The 22881-nt window shown below is 33.5% G+C and overlaps 1 protein-coding gene across 1 annotated transcript in view; it reads right to left on the reverse strand.

Annotated features, from left to right (window-relative positions):
• Positions 1–10188: 10188 nt before the first annotated feature.
• LOC150108436 (GRAM domain-containing protein 4-like) overlaps positions 10189–22881 on the reverse strand; it is a 458431-nt gene continuing 445738 nt past the window's right edge. The window contains exon 19 of the mRNA XM_090390467.1: positions 10189–10218. Within this exon, the coding sequence (XP_090246593.1) occupies positions 10189–10218 (30 nt within the window). The remainder of the gene's footprint in view (positions 10219–22881) is intronic.

Consider the following 22881-nt stretch of genomic DNA (forward strand, 5'->3'; position numbering starts at 1 on the left):
CCTTTTCTCTGCCAAATCTAATTTAGAAGAGCATCAACACCAGATAGACTGGAATCTTACTACAAATATCCATAAATGGCCTAGAATTAGAAAGATGCATCTTAGAATCTAAAGAAATAGTTCTTGACCCTCCTCCTCACACATGAACAGTAATTTAAGTTACAGCTAACCTGATTCACACAGTGCAGTAATTCAATTTTGGTGTTCTCGAGATAGTTCCCACTCACTAATGACTCAAGTAGACATGCCACACAGACACCAGTTCAAACTTGACTGTTGTTGTTCCTAACTTGACTTTTTTTATTTTGCTAATTTTTCTAGGTTTTTGTGATAGTATGTACACCTGAAGAAGTTGGCATTCTGATGAAACTAGTTATGTTCTAATTAAAGTTTTTGTCTTATCTCTCAGTGTTTCTAGTCAGTAAAATTCCAATATATATATATATATATATATATATATATATATATATATATAAACTCTTACCACTACCCACCATAAAAACTCATCATCACCACCACTAGATACGTACCCTTCAGGAGTGTGATTAAGATTACATTAAGATTAAGATTACATTATTAATAATAATCTCCTATCAATAATTTTCCTCTTAATTAGTTGCATTCCACTAAATTAGGCTTGCTAAAGGGTCAAAGCCAAATAACTGGGAGGAGATTCCCACATCCACTTTAAGGAAAGTGAAGAACCAACCTTCACTTGGTGTACCCCATTAGTAGGTATCCAGTGGATACTGGACGAATAAGGATGGACTGGCAATTTGGGGTTTAACCAACCCAATTCTGCTTGCTATTGGTTTAAACCACAAATAATATGACGGTACAACATAAAAACTAGATACCAAACTAAACTAAAAAAAAGAGCTTTAAAGATTTGCTCCAAATGGGCAAGCACTTAAGCAGGAATTAAAAATTATCAACAATACTTTCATAAAAATGGCAACAGAAAAAAATATTATCAACAAAATTTTTCACAAGACCACTTAATAAAAATAAACTAGATTACAATAAAACTATAATTATTCCATACACTAAGGAGATAGTTGATGAAATAAACAAAATACTACACAAATGCACCCTTAATACAACCTTCTGCAAAGATATATATATGTATATTATGTTGACCCGATGTGTGCACAAGTGATTAAGGTGAAAATGTAGCCTGTTGATATGTTTCTTAAAGAGTGGGAGGTTGTACTCAGTAGGAAAAACAGTATGGGGGAAGATTGTTTTCCAAAGGACAGAGGTGGATGGAATGAAGGAAACTGATGAGAAGTTAGTTCAGTGTGTTTGAAGCTGGACAGCATATGAGTGCTGGCCAGTGCTGCTCTAGTTCTTCTATGGTTAGAAATAAGTGGAGGAATGGTAGCAGCCAATTTAGAAGAGCAATATCCATGAAAGTACCTATAGAAAAGGAACAGTGCTGAAACAGAGTGCCTATGATAAAGTGAGTCTGTGAGTGAAGGGTTGTCTATTAAGCAGATTTCCCTCGTCTGAATATCATCAAGAATTCTTGGAGAGGTCTCGGGTGTTCCAACCCAAATGTCGGAACAGTACTCTAAAGTTGGATGGATCTGAGATTTATAGTGTTAGGAGGTGAGAGGAAGAGAAGTAATGTTTAAAATGAAAAAGAGCATCAAGCTTTTTAGAGGCTAAGGAGGCTATGTAAGTAATATGTTTTGTGCCAGGTTAAACTGGATGCAACAATCAATCCAAGAAGAGAAAGCTGATCTTGAAAGGAAACAGAACATTATCAAAATTGAGAGGGGGATGAATTTTTGGATTTTTCTTGTGGGTAATAAGACAGGCTTAAATTTTTTTGGCATTGAAATTTACTAAGCTGTCTTCACCCCATTTCAGGATGTTGAGGAGGTCAGTGTTCAAGTCACTGGTTATGGAAGATTTTGAGGCATCTAGATCGTTAGGATACTGCAGGGCTTATCAAATGAGGAAGAAGAATGAAGAATATTGTTATTGGCGAAGCTGTGAATAGGATATGAAGTCAGAGAAAGGACGTCATTAATGTAAAGGAGGAGGAGTGTGGGTAAGAGCGCAGAACACTGAGGCACTCCGGAAATGGAGAAATCTGATGAGACGAAGCCATCCACTATGATACACAATGAACAACCCGTGAGGAAGCTGGCAGCTTATTCAGGAGGCCTTGGTGCCAGACACGATCAAATGCCTTAGAAATACTCAGAGTGATAAATGAGTTTCTCCAAATCTTTCCATGGCCTAAATCCAAAGGTGGATGAGATTAGCCATAGAACGAGAATTATGGAATCCATATTAGTGATCGCTAATTAACTGATGTCTCCAGGTAATGAAGAAGCTGATTGTTGGTAACCTTCTCCATCCCTTTTGAAAGTACTGAGGTGAGAGCAATGGGACAATAGTTAGATTATAGGTGAAACTGGCCACTCGATGCTTACTAGAAAAAGGAACATAATTGACACATTAAATTTAATAACTATGGTAAATCTGGCCTCACTGATCATGCCCTGGATAGTCTACACATAACTGACTTGAAAGGTACCTGTTCATTACATTACACTACACCAAAACTTGGTATGAGTGCAAATTTAAGGAGGCTTGTGGAATTCTAATAAATCATTCTAATCTCAATAATAACAATGATCTATACATCTCAAGATTATGGATGGCACATATTCTACTGACACAACCTTTTATTATAAGAGGTCATTATAAATTATAATTAGGACTATACTACTCCAGGTTCTTAGCCTTAATTTAACAAACACTTATGATAAATAATTGATTAGGTCACTTTGCTATATTAAAAGATAATACGAATTTGTTCTCTAGTCATGTAAAAATAGGATATAGCCTTGATGTAGGTCCCACTCTTCCTTCACTGGAGGTTAGTAGAATAATGGTTGTTCAAATTGGTCACTTTGGCTTACAGTTTGAATTGTGATGTAGCTTGTTTGTATGTATGTATATATACACACACACATATATATATATATATATATATATATATATATGCACATGTGGTATACTCCAGATGAAATTAACATGAACGTCAAAATATCAGGAAATTACAGTAATTATTCTTAACATGGCAGTAGTCTCCATATTGTGGGATATTGATTGGACTTATGGTAGTTTGTTACAGTGAGTGAATTTGTTGTAAATGCTTTCAAGACTTTCATGTTTTAAATTTAAAACCATTCCCAAGAAAAGAGAAAAAAGGCATTATGCTATACCACTAGTAATAGCAAAAAAAAAAAAAAAAGTTCGTTTCATACACTTGGTGATATTAACTTGATTAACATTCACTCATTCGGATGTGATATAATTCTGAATTAAAAATTAATGAAATGAAAATAGAAATTAAACAAGTTAAATTACCACTAATGTCCAGAAAATAAAAACACTGCTATATGTTGTAGCAGAGTTTTTATATGCTAATGCAGTTTGCATGTGTTGAAAATTATTCCTATTTATGAAAGAAGACACTTCAGGTAACTAATTTTTAAAATATTTTCTGAAAATAAATTAGAACACATTTTTCTGCATTCATTTAAATTTTAAAAAAATATGCATACAAGTAAATGAACTGAAAGAATGAAAAACTGGATTTACTCTAAATTTATAAGGCACAATGAATTATATAAATCTGAATTAATTTTAATTCAAACAAGAAAGAGCAGAAAACTATTTTTGCATTTTAGAGCTATTATTCAATTAGAATGTTGTTTGTCAAAGTAAACAGTATATGTTAACCTTTCAAGGATGATAATTATATGTCTTTATCTCATAACATAATAACTGTCAACTAATTGGGGAGAAAACAACAACAACAACAACCAAAAAAAAAATCATGTGTATATATATATATAATGGCGACCAGTATTATTTAACATTTAGTCCCTGGTACTAATATGTAATAGTCTTATAATCTTTTTTTTAGGTAGGATTAGCATAAAAAAATAGTTTTCTGATGAGTACTGTAAAGATTATTTAGAGTAAATATACTTTAATACAATATTGTTAATGATTATTGTGTCCATTCATTCATTAAATGAATAGTCTTTTAGGAGGATTACACTTGTTCAAAGAGATGGTGATGCCATCCCATCTCTAAACTAATGATATCTGTTGGAACATGACAGTAAGCTTAATTTATGTAGCCATCTCTTATGATACTTTACTGGATTTCAAACCAGCATTCTTGAAGCATGTAAAAAATGTCACAGACAAAAGAATTAATATCCTATCATGCCTCCAAAGATGGATTTAAATAAGATTACAAGCTCTTAGGTGAAAGTGGTCTTAAAATGACAGCATATAATAGTGTCTCTCTTGCCAAAAAAACAAATCATGATTGCACTTTTAATTTAAAATTTTAAATTAAAAGTTGACTGAACGTTAAAAAAAAAAGGAATTATCCTTAGATGTTTATACATGCAGTTTGCATGTATACAACTAACTTCAAGGAGTCATTTAATTGTAGTTGGTTGTCATGTGATTTGAGTTTTCAGGAACATCACCTATTCAGCTGAAGAAAGTTAATACTGTCATAACATGGTGAAAAATTATATAAACTTTCGAAGGGAATATTTTAGATTTAAAAATATATATTTGTTTTTTTCTAAATATTTTTGAAATTAAATGTGGAAACTTCAAATTCATCAGTATTTCAAGTAATGAACTGAAGAGCAAGCAAGCAAAACTATACTACATTAGAGGAATCTACTTTGAATTATACTGTCTGTCAGAGTAAACACATTAAGGACAGACAATTATGCGCTTTAAGTTTGATAAGATAAATAGCCAACATTTTGCTAATTAACTGGAAAAAAATATATACACACACACAACTTTATATGAGCATGGATTCAATGCTAAACAGTTAAATTCTTAAAAAAAAAAAAAAAAATGGTCAGGATTAAAATAGTCAAAATAACAATATTAACAGATATGTACCTGGTCAAATGTTTATTCAAGAATCACTGTGGCAATCAATTCTCAAAAACCCTCAGCTTTAATGCAATGCAGCACATCCATATAGAAATGTGTAGCAAACAAATAAACTAAAAGTTACCTTTAGTTTATTTGGTTGTGTACTACACAGTAACTGTAACCAGCCATTATAACTTATCTGTTTCTTACAGTATTCACTTGTTTGGTATGCTGAATTCAATATGCCTTTCAGATTTTGTTGAATATTCTGATATGCTGTATGTTTTATGAATTCTGCTATGAAAATAGTATTCATATGACTGAATAGCAGCAACATTTTGCCAAGTGAAGCATTTTGAGGTCTAAGTGTTTAGCAAATTTTTCCAGAAACTGTAACAGGTAATAAATATTCCCAATATTTGCATTTAATTTTGATGTGCTGAACATGATGTGACTGAATTGAAACATAACTGCAGCAGAGCAGTAACTTTTCATGTAACTACACAGTGAATTTCCACATATCTTGATGTTCCAACATACACAAAAATGAGTATGTGAAAAATTACCTAAGGTTTTTATCCATAACCACATTCAGCAACATGAGCATGGAGATCATGACCAACTGCTGGAATTTTGAAACTTGCTCAAAGCAAATCGCTGCACTGTTCTGCAGTGAAGCTCATTTCATCCATGTGATGTTAAAAATGTCTGTAATTTGAATGTATTTCTGAAAATTTATATTGTCAGAAATTAAATACCACTGTTGAAAGTATTTCCAACATTGCTTTGGTGTCAATGTGTGGTATTCTCTACACAATTTGTTAGTCCATTTAATTTTGAGGATCATCTTACAGGACATTTATCTACTATTTTTTAAACAAATTGCTTTAATGTTGGATAATGTACCTTTGACTACATAGTTATATGTATTTCCAACATAAAATGTCTTCTTTACATTTTCCCAGCATTTTTCTGCATTATTACAACATAACAGACAATTTACAACATTTCAGTAAAAATTCATCTTGAATGATATTCTTGGCAGGTGGGCTAGACACTCTTGGTTCAAAAAACTAGCTGCTCATATCTCCAAAGTTTACTTTGGATTTTTGTTCATGAAGGTAGATGATAGAGTCAATGTAAAAGAAAAAAAAAGTGGAAACACACATACTATAAATTAAAGATGCCAAGAAATATATTCTTGGTTTCATCCTTTATCCAAGTGTAAGCAAACAAAGTTTTTACATGAAATAGCTTCACGACTGGCTACTTATATATAGACGCTAATGACCTCACATCTACTGCCTTAATATCCCATAATGCAGTCCACACATCCTTACAGACATGCATAATGGGAATGGTCACTACCCAGACCAGTTTCGACCTTTATTGAGGTCTCATCAGTGGAAGCCAGACCCAGGAGAGATACCAAGGTTGGAGTAATACAGAAGTCATATATTTCCCCATATACAAGTAGTCAAAAAGTATCACACACTGCTTGTTTGGGATGCCACAAGCATTACAAAGGACAGTCCTAATGTGAGTTATATGCACCATTATAAATAAGCTGCATTGTGTACTGAGTACTGCATTGTGTACAACCTGCAAAATCAAACAATTTTGCAGGATGCAACTTCGATAAACTATCTCCAGATACCCAAATACATTTTTTCCACATATTACACAGTTTCAACATTATGTTATGGCTGTAAGTATCAGCAAAGTATGAATTTCTTTATCATAAAGAAAAAGTATTACCATATTATTCAGCAGATTCAATAAAGCATCTTCAAAATAATTAAAAATAAAGGTTTATGGTATCATTCCACTCAACTAATTTCTAATATCAAACCATTCTCATAACCACACACAGAAAAAAAACCAATAACATGCTCTCTTATTGCTGAGTGAACTTCTGAGTCACTTCAATGTATACTGTTAAGTCAATTATTAGCAGCAAGCTGGTGTAAGCATGGAATTTGTAAATTTCAAAAAGACTACTTAAACTTAAAAATTAGGATTTATCAGATTTTTCTCATTTACTGCACACCAAAAATCATTATGAAAATTTCAACTTCCAAGCCAGACAAGAAGTGGATAAACATTTTGATCTGTCACTTGCCAAATCACTCAGGAACATGCATGATTCTATTCAAAGACTACTGGAATATTGAAAGGAACTTATTAATTTGATTATATTCACATTAGCATTATTTAATTTCATATGATATTTAATGGCATTTACCATTGAAATATATATTTTCCAAAATCAGTTAATGTGCTGGGAACTTTTTAAAATCTATTTTCATGTTCCTAAATTTAAAATGCTTACCTGAAATGCATTAAAAAAATATATATAATTAAATGTTTTAACGAAATATTTCTTCAGATACTCATACTGATGTAGACAATGCTAATATATGTTTTATTCAAGGCCTTTAATACTAATCACCATTGACACCAAATTATACTCTTTCAAAAAATTAGCAAATTTATCAAAATTAGCAAAAAATTAGTTGTATAAGTCTCTGATCAGACCACACTTAGACTATTGTTCTCAGATTTGGTCCACAGGATTTGAAGGGGATAAATTAACTGTGGAAAGGGTACAAAGACGGATGACAAAGATGGTTTCAGGACTGTACAATTTTGGTTATAAGGATCGGCTGAGGGAATGTGGACTGCAGAGTTTGGTGGATAGAAGAAGGAGAGGTGATATGATTGAGGCTTTTAAACTGTTGAGAGGTGGTTACAGAGTTGACACTGGGGAATTCTTTCGCTTGGTTGAACAGCGGGAAGGAGTGATGATAACTTCCAGGGATGACAAGAGGCCATCCCTGGAAGTTATGAAAGGAAACTGTGAGCAAGAGGGTGAGGAGTGGTTTCTTTGCATGGAGGGTGGTTGAACCGTGGAATGTATTGCCTGATGGAGTGGTGGAAGCGAGAACGGTCAATGAATTTAAGGAGTGGTATGATAGACTGTGTTTCTTAGGGGGGACCTCCTCTCGATGAGTCTTGACAGACTTTATGTTCTTATGAATGACCTCCCACGATGAGTCTTTTGACTCCATGGAGGCCTGAATAATAATAATTAAAAAAAAATAGCAGAAAGCAAACAGTACATAATAAAAAGACCTCCTAAAATTTTCAAACATCGCATTCTTTTGTGAGGCTTCTTTTCAATGTAGAACTTTGTTTTCTATCTCTGCACCTGTAGACTAGCAGAAAGCCTATGCCATCATTAATGGAAGTAACTGCAACATCGAGTTTCTGTCACTAGCAATAGTCAAGGTTAAGTGGTTTGCAGCTGTGAATTGAAATTTGAACTTACTAGACTGTGAATGGATCTTTCTTTGAAATTTGAAAAAAATTTTTTAAAGGTTTCTCAAACTGAACAAGCTAAATAATCTGCTGAAAGCCCTTAAATTATGTATCTATCAATATCAGTAAGACTAGTGCATACCAATTTTAAGATTTTTTTTTTTTTAAATCTTAAAATTGGTATGCACTTGAAACTTTATTATTATTATTATTACCCCAAGACCTCATGGAGTCAAAGACTCATCTGGGAGGTCCTTTTATCACACACACACACACATCTCATCATACCGTGTCTTAAACACACTCAAACTCCTTGCAGACAAGGAGTTTGAGTGTGTTTTGAATATGAAAGCAATCTTTCTTAAATTAAAAAAAAAAAAAATCACACTGAAGTGTAAATGGATGCAGTTAGTTATTTTAAACTAATCCAAATATGGAACAAAAGGCAATAGCAACAATCAGTGCACCTTTGGGCATCGATTGCAGAACTTAACGAAAGTACTAGAAGGATGAGTCTGAAGTTCTCAACATAATTTTGCTACAGCAAAATTAACAATTTCAGGAAAAGAAAGCAATTTATTAAATATATAAAAAAACAATTATTAAACATTAGAAATTGGTTCACTGAAAGTTCATTAATCTTGACAGGTTTAAGATTATCAAAGTAATTATGATAGAAGTTATCAATAAATTAAAGATGTCACGAAATTATATTCTTGGTTTAATCCTTTATCCAAGTGTAAGAAAACAAAGTTTGCACCTGAAGTATTTTCAGTACAGGGCAATCTTTAATTTATAGTATAACAAAGTGGAAAAACTTCCAACAAAAGTTCTCAATCCATGAATAATGATTACCCTTGGTAGAAGCACAAACTTTTTAAGAATTATTTGATAATTACATTAATGCAGTTAAGGTTTGAGCAAAAAGTAAAAAGTATTTAGTTGCTGAGACTTTTCAGGCATCTCAAACTACTTAAAAGTGAGTTGTGTAAATTTATATATTATTATTATATATATATTTATACATAAATTTATATATATTTTTGGGATTGGTTGGGAGTCTGAATTAATATTAACTCATAATAATAGAGATTACTTTTAAAGACACTTTCAAACAATATTAAATGGGAGAGACTTATGATGGTCACACAAGTGTGATAGGTGAATATTATTTCACTTCATAAGTGAATTTTATTCCCTTAAAAAATAATTAGCCTTTTTCACAATTTGACAAAAAAACTGATGAAAATAAAAGATAATCAATTCCTCAAATTATTAAACTACTATAATAGGATTCATAAGTTGAACATATAGTAGTCATCTAGATGTTTAGAAGCTGTCCAGATGAGCTGCCTGCAGGACAAAAAAAAACAATTTCTACATTTTGAAACTTCTCAGGGAAGATGTTCCTCTTATATTGGGTAACTTTAGTTGTATTGGTGTGTAATATAGGGTGGTAAATAAATATCTATATTCATCACTGACAACAATAACAGTTATGAACACTCTTTTAACCATCATCTGATATAGAATTTTTAGTAAATTAATTAACAAGTCTATCTAAATTCATTCACTACGCTTGTCTTCAGCAGTTTGATCTTGGTTTTCAATTAAAAGCTTTGTTAAAGAATAGTCAACAATGAAGTTACAACAAAAACTGAAAAAAAAACTTACTTAATTGCATATATAGAAAATAAACCACTGTACAAAGCAAATCAAAGCCATTTTTTAAACAATACGTTTAAACAAAAAACATACTGTCAAATTAACCAATTACAAGTGTGAATTAAAAAAATAAAACTGAAATAAAATAAAATACTTTGTAGTTTTAGAATCTCTTTACATAAAATATATCACTGACAGTATCTCAATTTCCATTAGACATAGTTGATTATGATGAACATTAATGGATTTTGTGCACAATTATGCCATACTCAGCATCAAAAAGGATTCCTGAAAAATTACAAAAGTCATTCATGTAAATCAAAAGCTCTTCAAGAGCTTTTATATAAATTTTTAAAAACATTCTTATATAAAAAAGATATAGATGTTAAAATTTTGTACACTCAAAAATTTACATTTTGTATACAATGCACACATCTCAAATTTTTTACAGAGGAAAATTGTAAACCAAATAAAAACTTTGAACAAAATATATGAAATTGTAATTATTCTGTTATTTTAATATCGCTTTAGTCTGTTATTCAAGTTATACGCTAGCAGTTGATCGGTTATATACATTAACAGTAACAAAATAAACACTGCTGCACACAACTAAAATACATTTTTGTTTTGAAAATCTGCACAATTTTTAATGTGCATATATTATTGTTTTCTTAAATGTTTACTGTACAAAGCAAAATGTGAATGCCATAATTTTACAGCACTGCTGTAGTAAAAAGTTCCATAGAAAATAGCATTTTCCCCCCCACTTATGAATTCTGTCCATAATCACTGTTTACATTAGTCTATAACGAAGATTTTTTAAGAATAATGCTATCGCATCTTCTGTTATTTATTAGAATGACACTTCGCAAATGAGTTAATGAATTTCAAGTAATACTAGCAACAAATTATGTTTTCATCATGATGGTTTTTTTGTAATTTCTTCTGTTTCTGGCTGAAGAGCTGGGTAAGTTGCCCAAAGGAGTCCAGCCCTTCTACCAGCTTCAAGAATACTTTCGAAAGCTTCATCCCGATTTAATATGGCACCAAAAACATAAGCCTAGTGAAAAAGACAATGTTATAATTTAATATCTATTCAACTTTTTTAATTTTAATTTTAATATTTAAGCAAGCTGAAAAGGAAGGAAGGAACATTTTTATAAATCATAAACAGCACAATCATACAGTGAAATTAAACTTAATTTATAAATTCATTAGAAATTCTTGGCTTTCAATGTAATTGTAATGAAGTGCAATTATACTGGAGGAATCCTGACTTAGTTAGCTGAGTGGATCTAAAATCTGAAAGTAGCTTGAAAAAGTACCAAGTCTGATCTCTAAAGCATGCCTCCCAAGATTATCCAATTTTTATACCAGCCATGGTATTAATGCACTAGAGGTTTATAGCCTTTTTAGCTGGCATTCACATAAAACTATATAAATGAATAAATAAAACATAACCATTAAAGAATACTGAAATTCAAAGTTAAATAATATTTTTGTAAAAAGAAAGATCATATATGTTCTAACTGATAACATGCAATAATTAATCAATACTTATCATACTAATAACATATTGCAATTGGCTATTAAAAAAAGTATTAAAATGTTTGTATTTGGAATAATACAGAAACATTTCAGAGGATTATTTAAAAAGATACTTTTTAAAAGCTTCAAAGGGATACACACAATCCTATTTAAATCTGTAATCTTCACATAAGACTTGGCTGACAAGACCCAACTACCAAAAAAAAGAGAAACCATGATGTAGTCTATACATGCTATTCATCTGATTTCAATGAATTGATCTGTCTGTCCACAGTAACTCAGGATGCAGAAAATAGGGGATTTGATAAGCAATTATTTAAAAGATGGTCTTTTAAAGAAGAGAGAAAAATATCAAGAATTTGCTAATCAGAGAGGAAGAGGATGTGCATAACCTGAACCTCAAAAAAATTTTTTTAAGCGTCTTTAGCATTTGCAATGGAAATACGCAGTAAGCCTTCAAGCCGTAGCTGTTTTGGAAAGTAACTGTTAAGGGTGCAGAAAATAGTTTTGGAAATTACAGTTTTGGAAAGTAACTGTGAAGGGTGCAGAAAATAGTACAACAATTAAAGCCATTTTATAGATCACAATTTCTGTGTTTGAATTCTTCTGACCAAACACAGTGCTACTATAAAGCCTCAAGTCATCTGTACAGGATTAGTAATCAAAGCTAAAGTACAAAGTATATATTCTCCTGAACCAAGGTTGAGTATGTTGTTTCCATGAATATCCAAAGAGTGCAAGTGTCATTATTCTATGAATGTCAGTTCATAGAATAATGAACTGACATTCATAGGAATCAAATTCATGGGAATCAAACCCAGGTCCTTCCGACCAAAGGGCTTCACTGACTGAGCTACAGAGGCTCTCAGTTCCACATATATCCCTTAATAGAAAATTCTGCATGTCCGGCATCTCCAAGGTCAAGACTACATGATCATTTTCTCCAAGCAGAGACACTGTAGCTAGATTGTTAGCGTTAATTTCTCTGATGCAATGATCAGATCTAGCACTCTTGAACCTTGTGTTTCCTCAATTACATGTTGCCTCAGGTAATTATCTCTCAGCAGCTGTATAAAGTCCATTTCCTTCCCTACCTGTGACTTTTCCTCCTCCCAATCTACGTTGTCCCCAAAGTCGAAATCTCCCATAATAATTAGTCAAACCTGTATTAATCATGCTAATTTATGAGTGCATGTCATCTACATTCTCCTGTATACCTTTGGATTATAGCAGCAGCCAATTACATATTTAGTCCTGTTGGCCTCTACCTCACATCAGATATCCTCAAAATTGCCCTCTAAATCCTCATTGCCCTAATGTACTTCTACTTTGTTTGGCTCTAATTCCTCTATCATTAGCACCCCCCCCCCCCACCAAATCCTATTCTTTCTGTCCTTTCTGAAGACACTATATATCCCTTGCATTCTATTCCTATGACCATATCTTCTGGCCAACTTGTGCTACTCAATGCCAAAAACTCCTCAACCTTATTTTGAATATTTCTGATATTAGTATACATAAACTGCAATACTCACCTTGATCCCACCATTCGCCGGCAAAGGTTGGTCGGTTAACAGTTACTTAACTAATGGCTCAGTTAAGTAAGTTTGAGCGTGGTTAGTAGTTGGAAGGGGAACAATCGTTTGATGCTGTTGGCACACTCTCCCTCGATGAGTCTTTGGACTCCCTGGAGGTGTCAAATAATAATAATAATTTCCCTTACATCTTGTGTTACTTAGCTGACTAAAGTTATCATGGGGGTGCTACATTTTGCATTATGTGATCACTTTATCAATTACTAACTTCTAGGTTAGTGATTGAGAAAGTGATACAGAAATTGACACTGAACACTTTCTCAAGACTCCTGACACCAAATTCATTTCAATGCAAGCCATCCTCCTTCCTTCCATCAAAATCCACACCAATCCAAATCTGTGCACACTGACTCATTTGCAATCATAGCACTCAATCTCAGCTCATCTCTATAATACCATGGCAACACACTCATAACTTTTATGTTCTCAATCTTCTTTTTCACATGCACCAGCATGTCTTTCATGTCTTCTTGCAAACCACACTTGTTACCTGCTAAATCATTTGTACCAGTCAAAATAAACATATCTTTCATCTTAACTCTCTCTGCATCCTTACAGCATCACTGATATCCTTAATCTTAACTCCAGGAAAATAGGATTTTGTTACACTCTTCTCAAGGACTTCTTAAATCAATGAATCAACATACAAAATCTGATCTTTATTTTCATCTTGCACTCTTTCATGTTCTGCTTTCACTCATCTTTCTTTTGCTTCTGTGTTATACCATCTGCCAGGCATTTTCCAACCACTCAATCTCACAATATTAAAATAATCTAATCCAGATTATTTTAATAATATGGTGATACATAATTTTATCACTTGTATATTGAAAATATGACATTATTATTAATTAAGAGAGACAATAAGGGAGTCAAGACTCATCGAGGGAGGTCATATAACTATTAGAACAATCTATTTTGTTAGCTATTTGTGTTAGGTCCTAAAATAAAACTGTTTTGTTTGCATGTATGCAGCGTAGTGTCTGTGAGAGGGGAGTTGTTTTCATTATGTAAGGTCATTTTCATTCCCGTTATCTCATTTCGTTTCTCAGTTTCATTCTAGTTATGTTATGTAAGGAGGGTAGAATTTGCAAACAAGTGGATAATTCCGTTAATGATCGGAAATTATTTATGTATATTACTATGTAAAAAGTATATATTGATCAACAGTGAATAAAAAATTCTTAGAAAACAAAGTAAAATATGAATGAAACATAAAAATAAACAAAATAAATCATTTTGTACAATTTGTTGTACAAGATGATTTGCTCTTCTATCACATGCATTCCTGCCATGCCTTGATGAATCACCTGATCAACATTATTAGTTTGGATAATCCCCTCCCTACAGTTATTTACAGAGCTACCAATGCATACAGCTACTGTTTACTAATAAATAAAAAAAATAAAATATAAATAAACAAACAAATAAATCTGCAATGCCTTTTATTCTCCTATAAGAAGCAGGTAAGGATGTTTCAGTCCTATCCCAGTTTTTTGGCGACTGTGGGGGGCAGTTCAATCTATACCAGTAGCCAATCAAAGATAGCTGGTCAAGGACTATCATTAATTATAAATTGCATCTGGTGCAGATAAGTGCCACTGTCTCATGATCCATAGCACAATACATTTATTGTCTGAAGGAGCATGGGTTCTACAGTTGATTTTCTTCAGTTCATAGGATGAAAACTCGAGTTTCCAGTAGGAAAAAACCCTCCTTACCATTCCAGCTATTTACTAACTCAGAAAGAAGTCTAGAAGAAGTTCCTCTAGTCAGAGCCTAGACTCAAACTGAGAACAGCTTTCTTCAGGTGGCCTAGCACTATAGATGCAAATGCTACTCCCATAGGCCCTCTACTTATTCTCCACTATTTATTATTGGTTGGTTGTTTATATTTCAATAACAAATCTTTCCCTCTCAAAAAAATTTTTTTTAAAAATTATATTCATCATAAAAGCAAACATGCATGTTTAGACTTTATAGAATCACATGTAATTCACTCCATTTCAGCAATTTATTGGATACACATATAATATCAAAAATATAAATTATTAAGAATTAATTTTCCCATATTTCTATTCACATATTTTCTTTCTCGCCCCCTTATATTTGCCATTCTCACATGGTTCATTAATGTTGGTTCACATATTTACAAGTTTTAATAATTCAAATATATGAACAAATTATAACATTCTTCTTAATTATTGTTTTCTAATATATTCTAAAATAAACACATTTCTTCCTTCAAATGCACATTTAGTTACAATCAAAGAACTTGTCATAATATGTGGCATGTCTGCTGATACAATGCAAACAGGAAATTCTTCCAAGAAGATGTTTCCCCTTTTCCCTCTTTTTTAAAGAGGACATTCACAGCAAGAGTTTTCTGCATGCACCAATATGAATGAATTCATTTAAGTCTCAGTTCTGGGAAGGTGATAATAGAGTGGAAAGAAAGTAAAATAGTCCCACAGCATAAAAGAGGCACCAAGACTGAAGTAACAAATTATAGACCAATCAGTATCAATCAGGAATATGGTTAAGGGATTGGAGAAGTTGGTATAAGACAGAATTCAAGATTGAGTGGACAGGAACATGATATTTTATAAAGGGCAACATGGATTTGTAAAGGGTATATGTCTTATGCTTTATTAATTTCTTACTTTTTTTTTAAATAATAAAGTGACAAGGGAGTTGGATAAAGAAATGGCTACTCAGTGATACTGCTGAACTTTGCAAAGGCATTTTACAGGATTCCATACAGAATTCTGTTGATAAGCTGAAGCAAAAAAAAAAAAAAAAAAAAAAAAAAAAAAAAAAAAAAAAAAAGGGGGAGGGAGGGAAATGGACATTTTGGACTGGAGGGTGGCTGATGTGAAATATTAACAAGTAGTCTGTGGAGCAGTTAAGTACAGGAGAAGGCAGGTGACTGGTAGTGTACTACAAGACTCAGTACTTGGTCCTTTGTTGCTTAACTTGTACATCAATGGTATAAGAAATGATCTGATGGGAAATGTTCAGTCATTTGCTGATGATGCAAAACTGGGAAGAATGACAGTCAATGAATATGATGTAGAGATCCTGCAGGATGATTTAAATACTGGATTACTGGCAGTATGGGCTAAGATAAATTCCAGTTTCATGGTGATGAAGCACTTTGGGAAGAAGAGATCACAAGCTGTGTACTAGATCGATGGAAATGAACTGCAGTAAACTGATGAGGCAAGGGCCTTGAGGGCGATTGTGGACAGGAAGTTGAAGTTTGAAGGCATATTGCAAAAGTAGCCAGAACAGCACATCAGAAATTGCAACTTTCAGTTTGCAATGTCAGTTCCTTTTATGTACTAAAAGGAACCAACCAAAATTAATAAAGATAATGCTAACATAACTCTCAACAGGTTATAGTAACTACAATAAAAATACAAATACAATTGCCAAAAAGCCTACAAACAACTAAAGAAATATCTACATTACTAATTTTTATCTTAAGATGAATACTGAACACAAAAATTACAAACTAACTTTAACAGAACTTTAGCAAAGCTTTTGCCAAAGCCAGCTGCCATCATTAGAGCAGAAGTTAAAAAAGAAATACCTGTAATATTATACCTAGGTTGTCACGGCACATCAGGGCATCCCCTCGGTGGTGGATGATCGGTGGCACTACTTTGTAGGCCTCCTGGCTAGGTCCATGGGACCCCGCTAACCAACGACAGTTACAGTTCTCCATTCATATTGGGGGTTGGATGGTTCTGGCAGCCCATTCCGTAAAAAATACCACTATGTAAACCATCATGTCTAAACAGAAAAGAAATAAAGCCTGGGTAGTCTCTATATGCCTGGAACAGTGATGTTAAGGTTATGTAGCAGGCCCTGCGGTATTGTCAGTCCGTGACTGCTAGTAAAGAAACTCAACACAGAAATTGCTTGAATATTGATACTTGGAATGTAAGAGGATTGAATACACGTGAGAAATTGGCTAATGTGATGAGAGAGATGAAGAGATTGAATATTAGTATACTAGGAATAAGTGAAACCTTTTGGAAAGGATCATCAGATTTTGAGTCGAAACTTCCAAATGGCAAAATATATAAAGTGTATAAGTCAGGTGGTGAAATATCAAGGAGAGGTGTAGCATTCATTGTAGAGAAGAAAACTAATAAAACATTATCCATGTCATCAAAAAAAATCAGACAGAGTAATGGCAATTCTAGTGACATCTAAACCTAGAGATATGCTAATCATTCAAATATATGCTCCTACAGAACAGAATGAGGAAGCAAAAATAGATAACATGTATGATGAAGTAGAATGGTGTATAAATGAAGTTGGATCAGAGAGAACATCTACACATGTGGGTCCATTTGGACTTGGAATTCAGAATGAAAGAGAGAGGACAAAAACTGACTGATTTCTGTAACAAGCACATTCTCAATAACACTTATTTTGAGCAAAAACGAACAACAAGATACACATGGGAAAGTCCGGATGGAAGATCAATTAGACTATACTGTGGTCAGTAAACATTACTTCCATGGAATACAGAACTCAAAGGTGATGCCAAGTGGTGACTGTGAATCTGATCATAGACTGGTCTTAATGAAGATGAATATTCGCCTGAAAACAATAAAAATTAAAAGAAGACAATCCCCTTAAAATGGGATCAGCAGATGCTACAAAATCCAATAGCAAAATCAAAATTTAATGAAACTGTTTCAGAACTGCTGTTTGTACAGTTGCAAAACGAAAATGAACCCAGTCGGTGTCATACTACAAGCAGCTATCATAATATCTGCTAACAACCACATCAATAAACACGAAGAAAGAAAGAAAGAAAAAACCATGGATAACATTGGAAGCGATGAAAGAACATGGAAAAGAGGAGCAAATGAAGAAGAAAGATTAAAATATAAAACACTGGATAAAAGAATCAAGCAATTATGCAGGAGATTGAAAGAAAACTGGATAAATAGGCAGTGCACCAAGATAGAAGAATTACAAAATAGGAACAAAATCAGAGAAGCATTCCTGAAAGTGAAAGAACTTAATGGAAAAGCAAAACATACACAGTCTAATAACATCAAGGACAAAGATGGAAACATAATCATTGATAAGGAAAAGATAAATGGAAGATGGGGGGGTACTTATCAGATCACTATGATGATGATAATGGTGATAGATGATTCACGATACTTTAAGTTAAACAACAGATACCACTATACCAGTGATGGCGAACCTTTTTACCCAGGTGTGTCAAACAACTTTTTTTTTTTAAATATTGATGTTGTTGATGTGCCACTTGCATACATGCATTATAAATTTTAACTACATAATCATAGATGGTGACTTATACATATCATATTAGGCTATTTATTTAATAGGACATTGATATAAAATCTATGAATTCATATTACACAATTAATTTAATAAACTGAAGTTACAAACTTACATTGCATTTAATGACTTTTCTGTTGCTGAGTACTGGTAGAAAGTTGCTTTATAGAAGGGCTATAGTGTGTACATTTTAATGCTACACAGGCAGCGCTCAAATCATTGCCCAATCTCTCCCTTTCGATTTGATATTATTTAAGGCAGAAAACAGAGTTTCACAAGAGTATGTAGAAGAGAAAATTGTTAGAAGAGCTTTCGGAGCTTTTCGGGTGAAGGTGAGGTATTCGTTGTTATACAGAATTTGTAGGGTTCCCCCCCTACCAGAAACTCGACTTTTTTGTCCAAAACAAGCAAACATGAAGTCAAGAATACTTATAGAAAAAGAGCTGGGCACCTCATCCTGGCGTTGTTTCGAAATTTATTGCTTAGAATTTCACAATCTGAATTTTTACACGCAGGTATCATGCAGACGTTCCCGCTCAAGTTCTTCTAATTCATTTCTAAGAGCAATAAACTTTCTTTTCCAGATAGGATTACACTGGAAGTTGGCTAGTTGCATTTCAAGATCTTTTAAATCCAACTACTCAAAGCCATCTAATTTAAGATCCACGAATTCTGTTCCATCAGGATACTTTATGAATTGGATTGTTTGTTCCAAGATTCAAATTTGCTCAAATCTAGAAGAAAACTGCTCAGTTACTGACTTTAGAACTTCGATAGACTGATTGATATGTTATTCACGATTTTTGGGGCTGGTTTCATTAAAAAAAAATTTTCACTCTTGGGAAATACTTAAAATTATTACTTTCTAAATCATGTTGAAATATTTTGAGTTTATTCTCAAACCCGAAACCTACCTTCGCCTTAATTGAGAGTGATCTTACACGATTTATTGTAGTTTTATCATCAGAATACCAATATTTTTCAACATCCAACGTGTGTCACCTGAAACCCTCAAGTCGTGTGTCATAGGTTTGCCATCACTGCACTATACTGACAAGAAAGGAGATGGAACACGTAATTAAGAACCATCCTAATAATAAATACCCTGGGTGTGATAACATCCTGGCTGAGCTGCTGAAAACTTTGACTGGCTATAATAACTATTTAGCGGAATCCATTCAATACATCTATAAAACAATAGAATTACCTAAAGTTTTTACAACATATATCTGCATACCAATTCCAAAGAAAAATAATGCTCAAAATTGTGAGGATTACAGAACTGTGAACCTAATATCCCATGCATCTAAAATTATTTTAACCATTGTTAACAAAGAAATTGAAAGAGCCTTAATCAGTGAATTGAGTCAACAACAGAAAGGCTTCAGGAGTGGTATGGGAACCATTAATGCTATCCTGGAACTAAAAATCCTAATAGAAAGATTACTTGAAAGAAATAGGAACATTTACGAGGGTGGTCTGAAAAGTTCTCGGCCTATCAATGAAAAAACAAATTTATCATCATCATCAAATTCCTGCCATGTACCCTCAAGGGGTGTACAGGATATGATAGTACTACATGAAAAAAATTACATCATTATTAATTTCCTATCTACAATTTTCCTCCAAATCAGTCTGTTACTTGTCAAGACTCCAACATTATCAGATTTTATATTTCTATCGTCTAAAGCATTTTGTACCATATCAATCCACCTATATCTTGGTCTTCCTCTGGGTCGTTTTGCTGCCAACCTAGCAGAGAACACTTGTTTTGCTAATCTTTCCTCGCCCATTCTGTTTAAGTGACCATACCACCTAAGATTAGCTCTGCAAACGCATTCCTGGATGCTGACAATGTCAAGTTCTTTCCTAATATCCTCGTTTTTAATATGATATTGCCATTGATGCCATCTGTTCATGCCTATAATCTTTCTCAGGACTCTCATATCTGTGATCGCTAGTCTTTGGTCAAGTGTTTTACTTCTGACTTATAAAACTTCTGAATTATAAAACAAATTTATAATTTTAAAATTATTTTTATTTTTTCAACATAATCTCCCTTAAGACTAATACATTTATTCCATCGATGCTCCAGCGCCATTATCCCAAACCTGTAGTGATTCTCAGTAAGACCTGCAAAATATCCCTATACAGTTGCAATCATTTCTTGATTCAAAGAAAAATGCTGACCAGCGAGGAAGAGTTTGTTTTAGTTTTGGGAAGAGATAAAAATCAGAGGGAGCCAAATCTGGGGAATAGGGTGAATTGTTGGATGTTCCAACAATTCATATTGCAGATCCGTTAATTTTCCCATTGCCAAAACACCTTTGTGGGCAGGTGCATTGTCCTGATGAAAGATGATTTTTTCTTCTGCACATTGGGTCTTTTCTCACAAATTTTTTCATCTAGTCTGGTTTAAAGATTGGAATAATATTCCTCGGTTATTGTTGTTTTACCCTTTTCAAGATGATTAATAAAAAAATGCCTTTAGCATCCCAAAACACCAATGCCATAACCTTTCCTGCTGATGGAACCGATTTTGTCTTCTTTGGTGCTGAACAACCAGCTTCTGTCCACTGTTTTGGATTCTGGTGTGTAATGGTGAATCCAAGTCTCATCGATAGTAATAAATCGAAGCAAAAAATCAGTTTTATTCTTGTTAAAACAGTCCACGCACTGTTCAGAAATTTTCATGCAAATGTGTTTTTGATCATGCAAACTGTGACCAAGCACAGCACCCATGTTGCGCAAAGCTTTTTCATTTGCAATTCTTCATGCAAAATATATCCTACATGTTCTTTGAAATGCCTATAGTCTCAGCAATTTCGTGCACTTTGACTCGCCAGTCATCCAATACCATATCATGCACTGATCAATGATTTCAAGTGTTAGACTTTTTGGATGTCCTTCACATGGATCATCTTCAAGGCTGGTACAGCCGCATTTAAACTCAGCAGCCAATTTCTTAATTGTCAAAAACGAAGAAGAAGAGTACCCATAAACTTTTATGAACTTCAAATGAATTTCTTTTGCATTAAATCTTCTTTTACAAAGAATCTTGTAACCACACAATACTCCATTTTATCCATTTCAAGGGATACAGACAACACTTTTGCTTCAGAGCAGCTGAATAAAACAAACTACTTGATAGAATGACTTGAAATTTCACATGGATGCTTATGACAGGGGTGCTTAAGGGTCAAAGCTGTAAAACTGAGAGGAGACCTCCACATAGCCATTAACGGAATGCGGAGAACCGACCAGGGCTTCTGACCTAATGTCCAATCCTCACCTTCTCGTGGTGAACACTGTTGGGTATCTACTTGGATACTGAACGAACGAGGATGGGCTGGCAATTTGAGATTTAGCCGACCAAACTGTATTCTTATTGGTTGAACCAAAATAAAAAATGATGGTACAACATGACAGAATTTCATGCCGGCTGGGGCGTCACCCAGTTAAACAAGGCCCCTGTTGTTTTCGCCAGGGAACCAGGGCGAACAGCGAAAAATCAGCTACTGAAACAAATCTGAAAACAAACCCCAATTCAACATCACCAGAGTTAAAGATCGGTACTATCAACGTAAGAAGCCTGAATGGCAAAGAAATGGAGCTAGCTGAAGAATTAGATAAGTACCAGATCAACATAACAGGGGTGACTGAAACAAAAAAGACCAAACTGATGAGATCTTTCTGAGCAATAAATACAAAATGTTATATTCAGGCAATGACAATCAAGGAAAAGAAGGAGTAGCCATAGTATTCAACACAAAATACGAGGCTAATCTTCTTGAATGGCAGTCAGTCTCAAGTAGAGTAATGTGGGCAAATATGAGAATGGGGAACTGGACAATGAGACTTATTTGTGCCTATGGTCACACAGAAGGTTCTACTAAGGTAGAAGTGGAGGAATTTTTTGAAGCTTTAAAAAAAGCAACTATCACAATGAAAAAGGAAAAGTTGATCCTTGTTGGGGATCTAAATAGCAGAGTAGGAAATGATTGTGAGACATACAAAAATATTTTGTGCAAATTTGGAGAAAAGAGCAAAGCAAATAATAATGGCAAATATCTGTTGGATTTCTGCTCAGGACATGGACTGGTTATTACTAACACCATGTTCCAACATAAAAATGTGCACAAATTCACATGGAGAGAAGAGGCTAGGAATAAGAAAAGTCTCATTGACTATGTTATTGTTGATAGTGATGTTTTCTCCCTGGTGCAGGACACCAGAGTGTATAGAGGATTTGAAATTGGAAGTGATCACTATTTAGTTTTGAGCAGGATAACATTGAATTTAATATTGAAAAGAATAACATGTAAGAAAGTTTTAAAGCGAATAAATGTTGAGCAGCTCTCAGATGTGAACTGTAGACTAAAATACACAAAGATTATTGAAGAAAAAATGAAAGAGTTTGAGAACAGGAATCAAACCTTGGAGATTCAGTGGCAAACTCTGAAGAAAATATTGA

This window comes from Typopeltis vanoorti, chromosome 3 (genome assembly GCF_054136105.1).
Source record: "Typopeltis vanoorti isolate ZY-2024b chromosome 3, IOZ_Tvanoo_1.0, whole genome shotgun sequence".
NCBI classification, from domain to species: domain Eukaryota; kingdom Metazoa; phylum Arthropoda; class Arachnida; order Uropygi; family Thelyphonidae; genus Typopeltis; species Typopeltis vanoorti.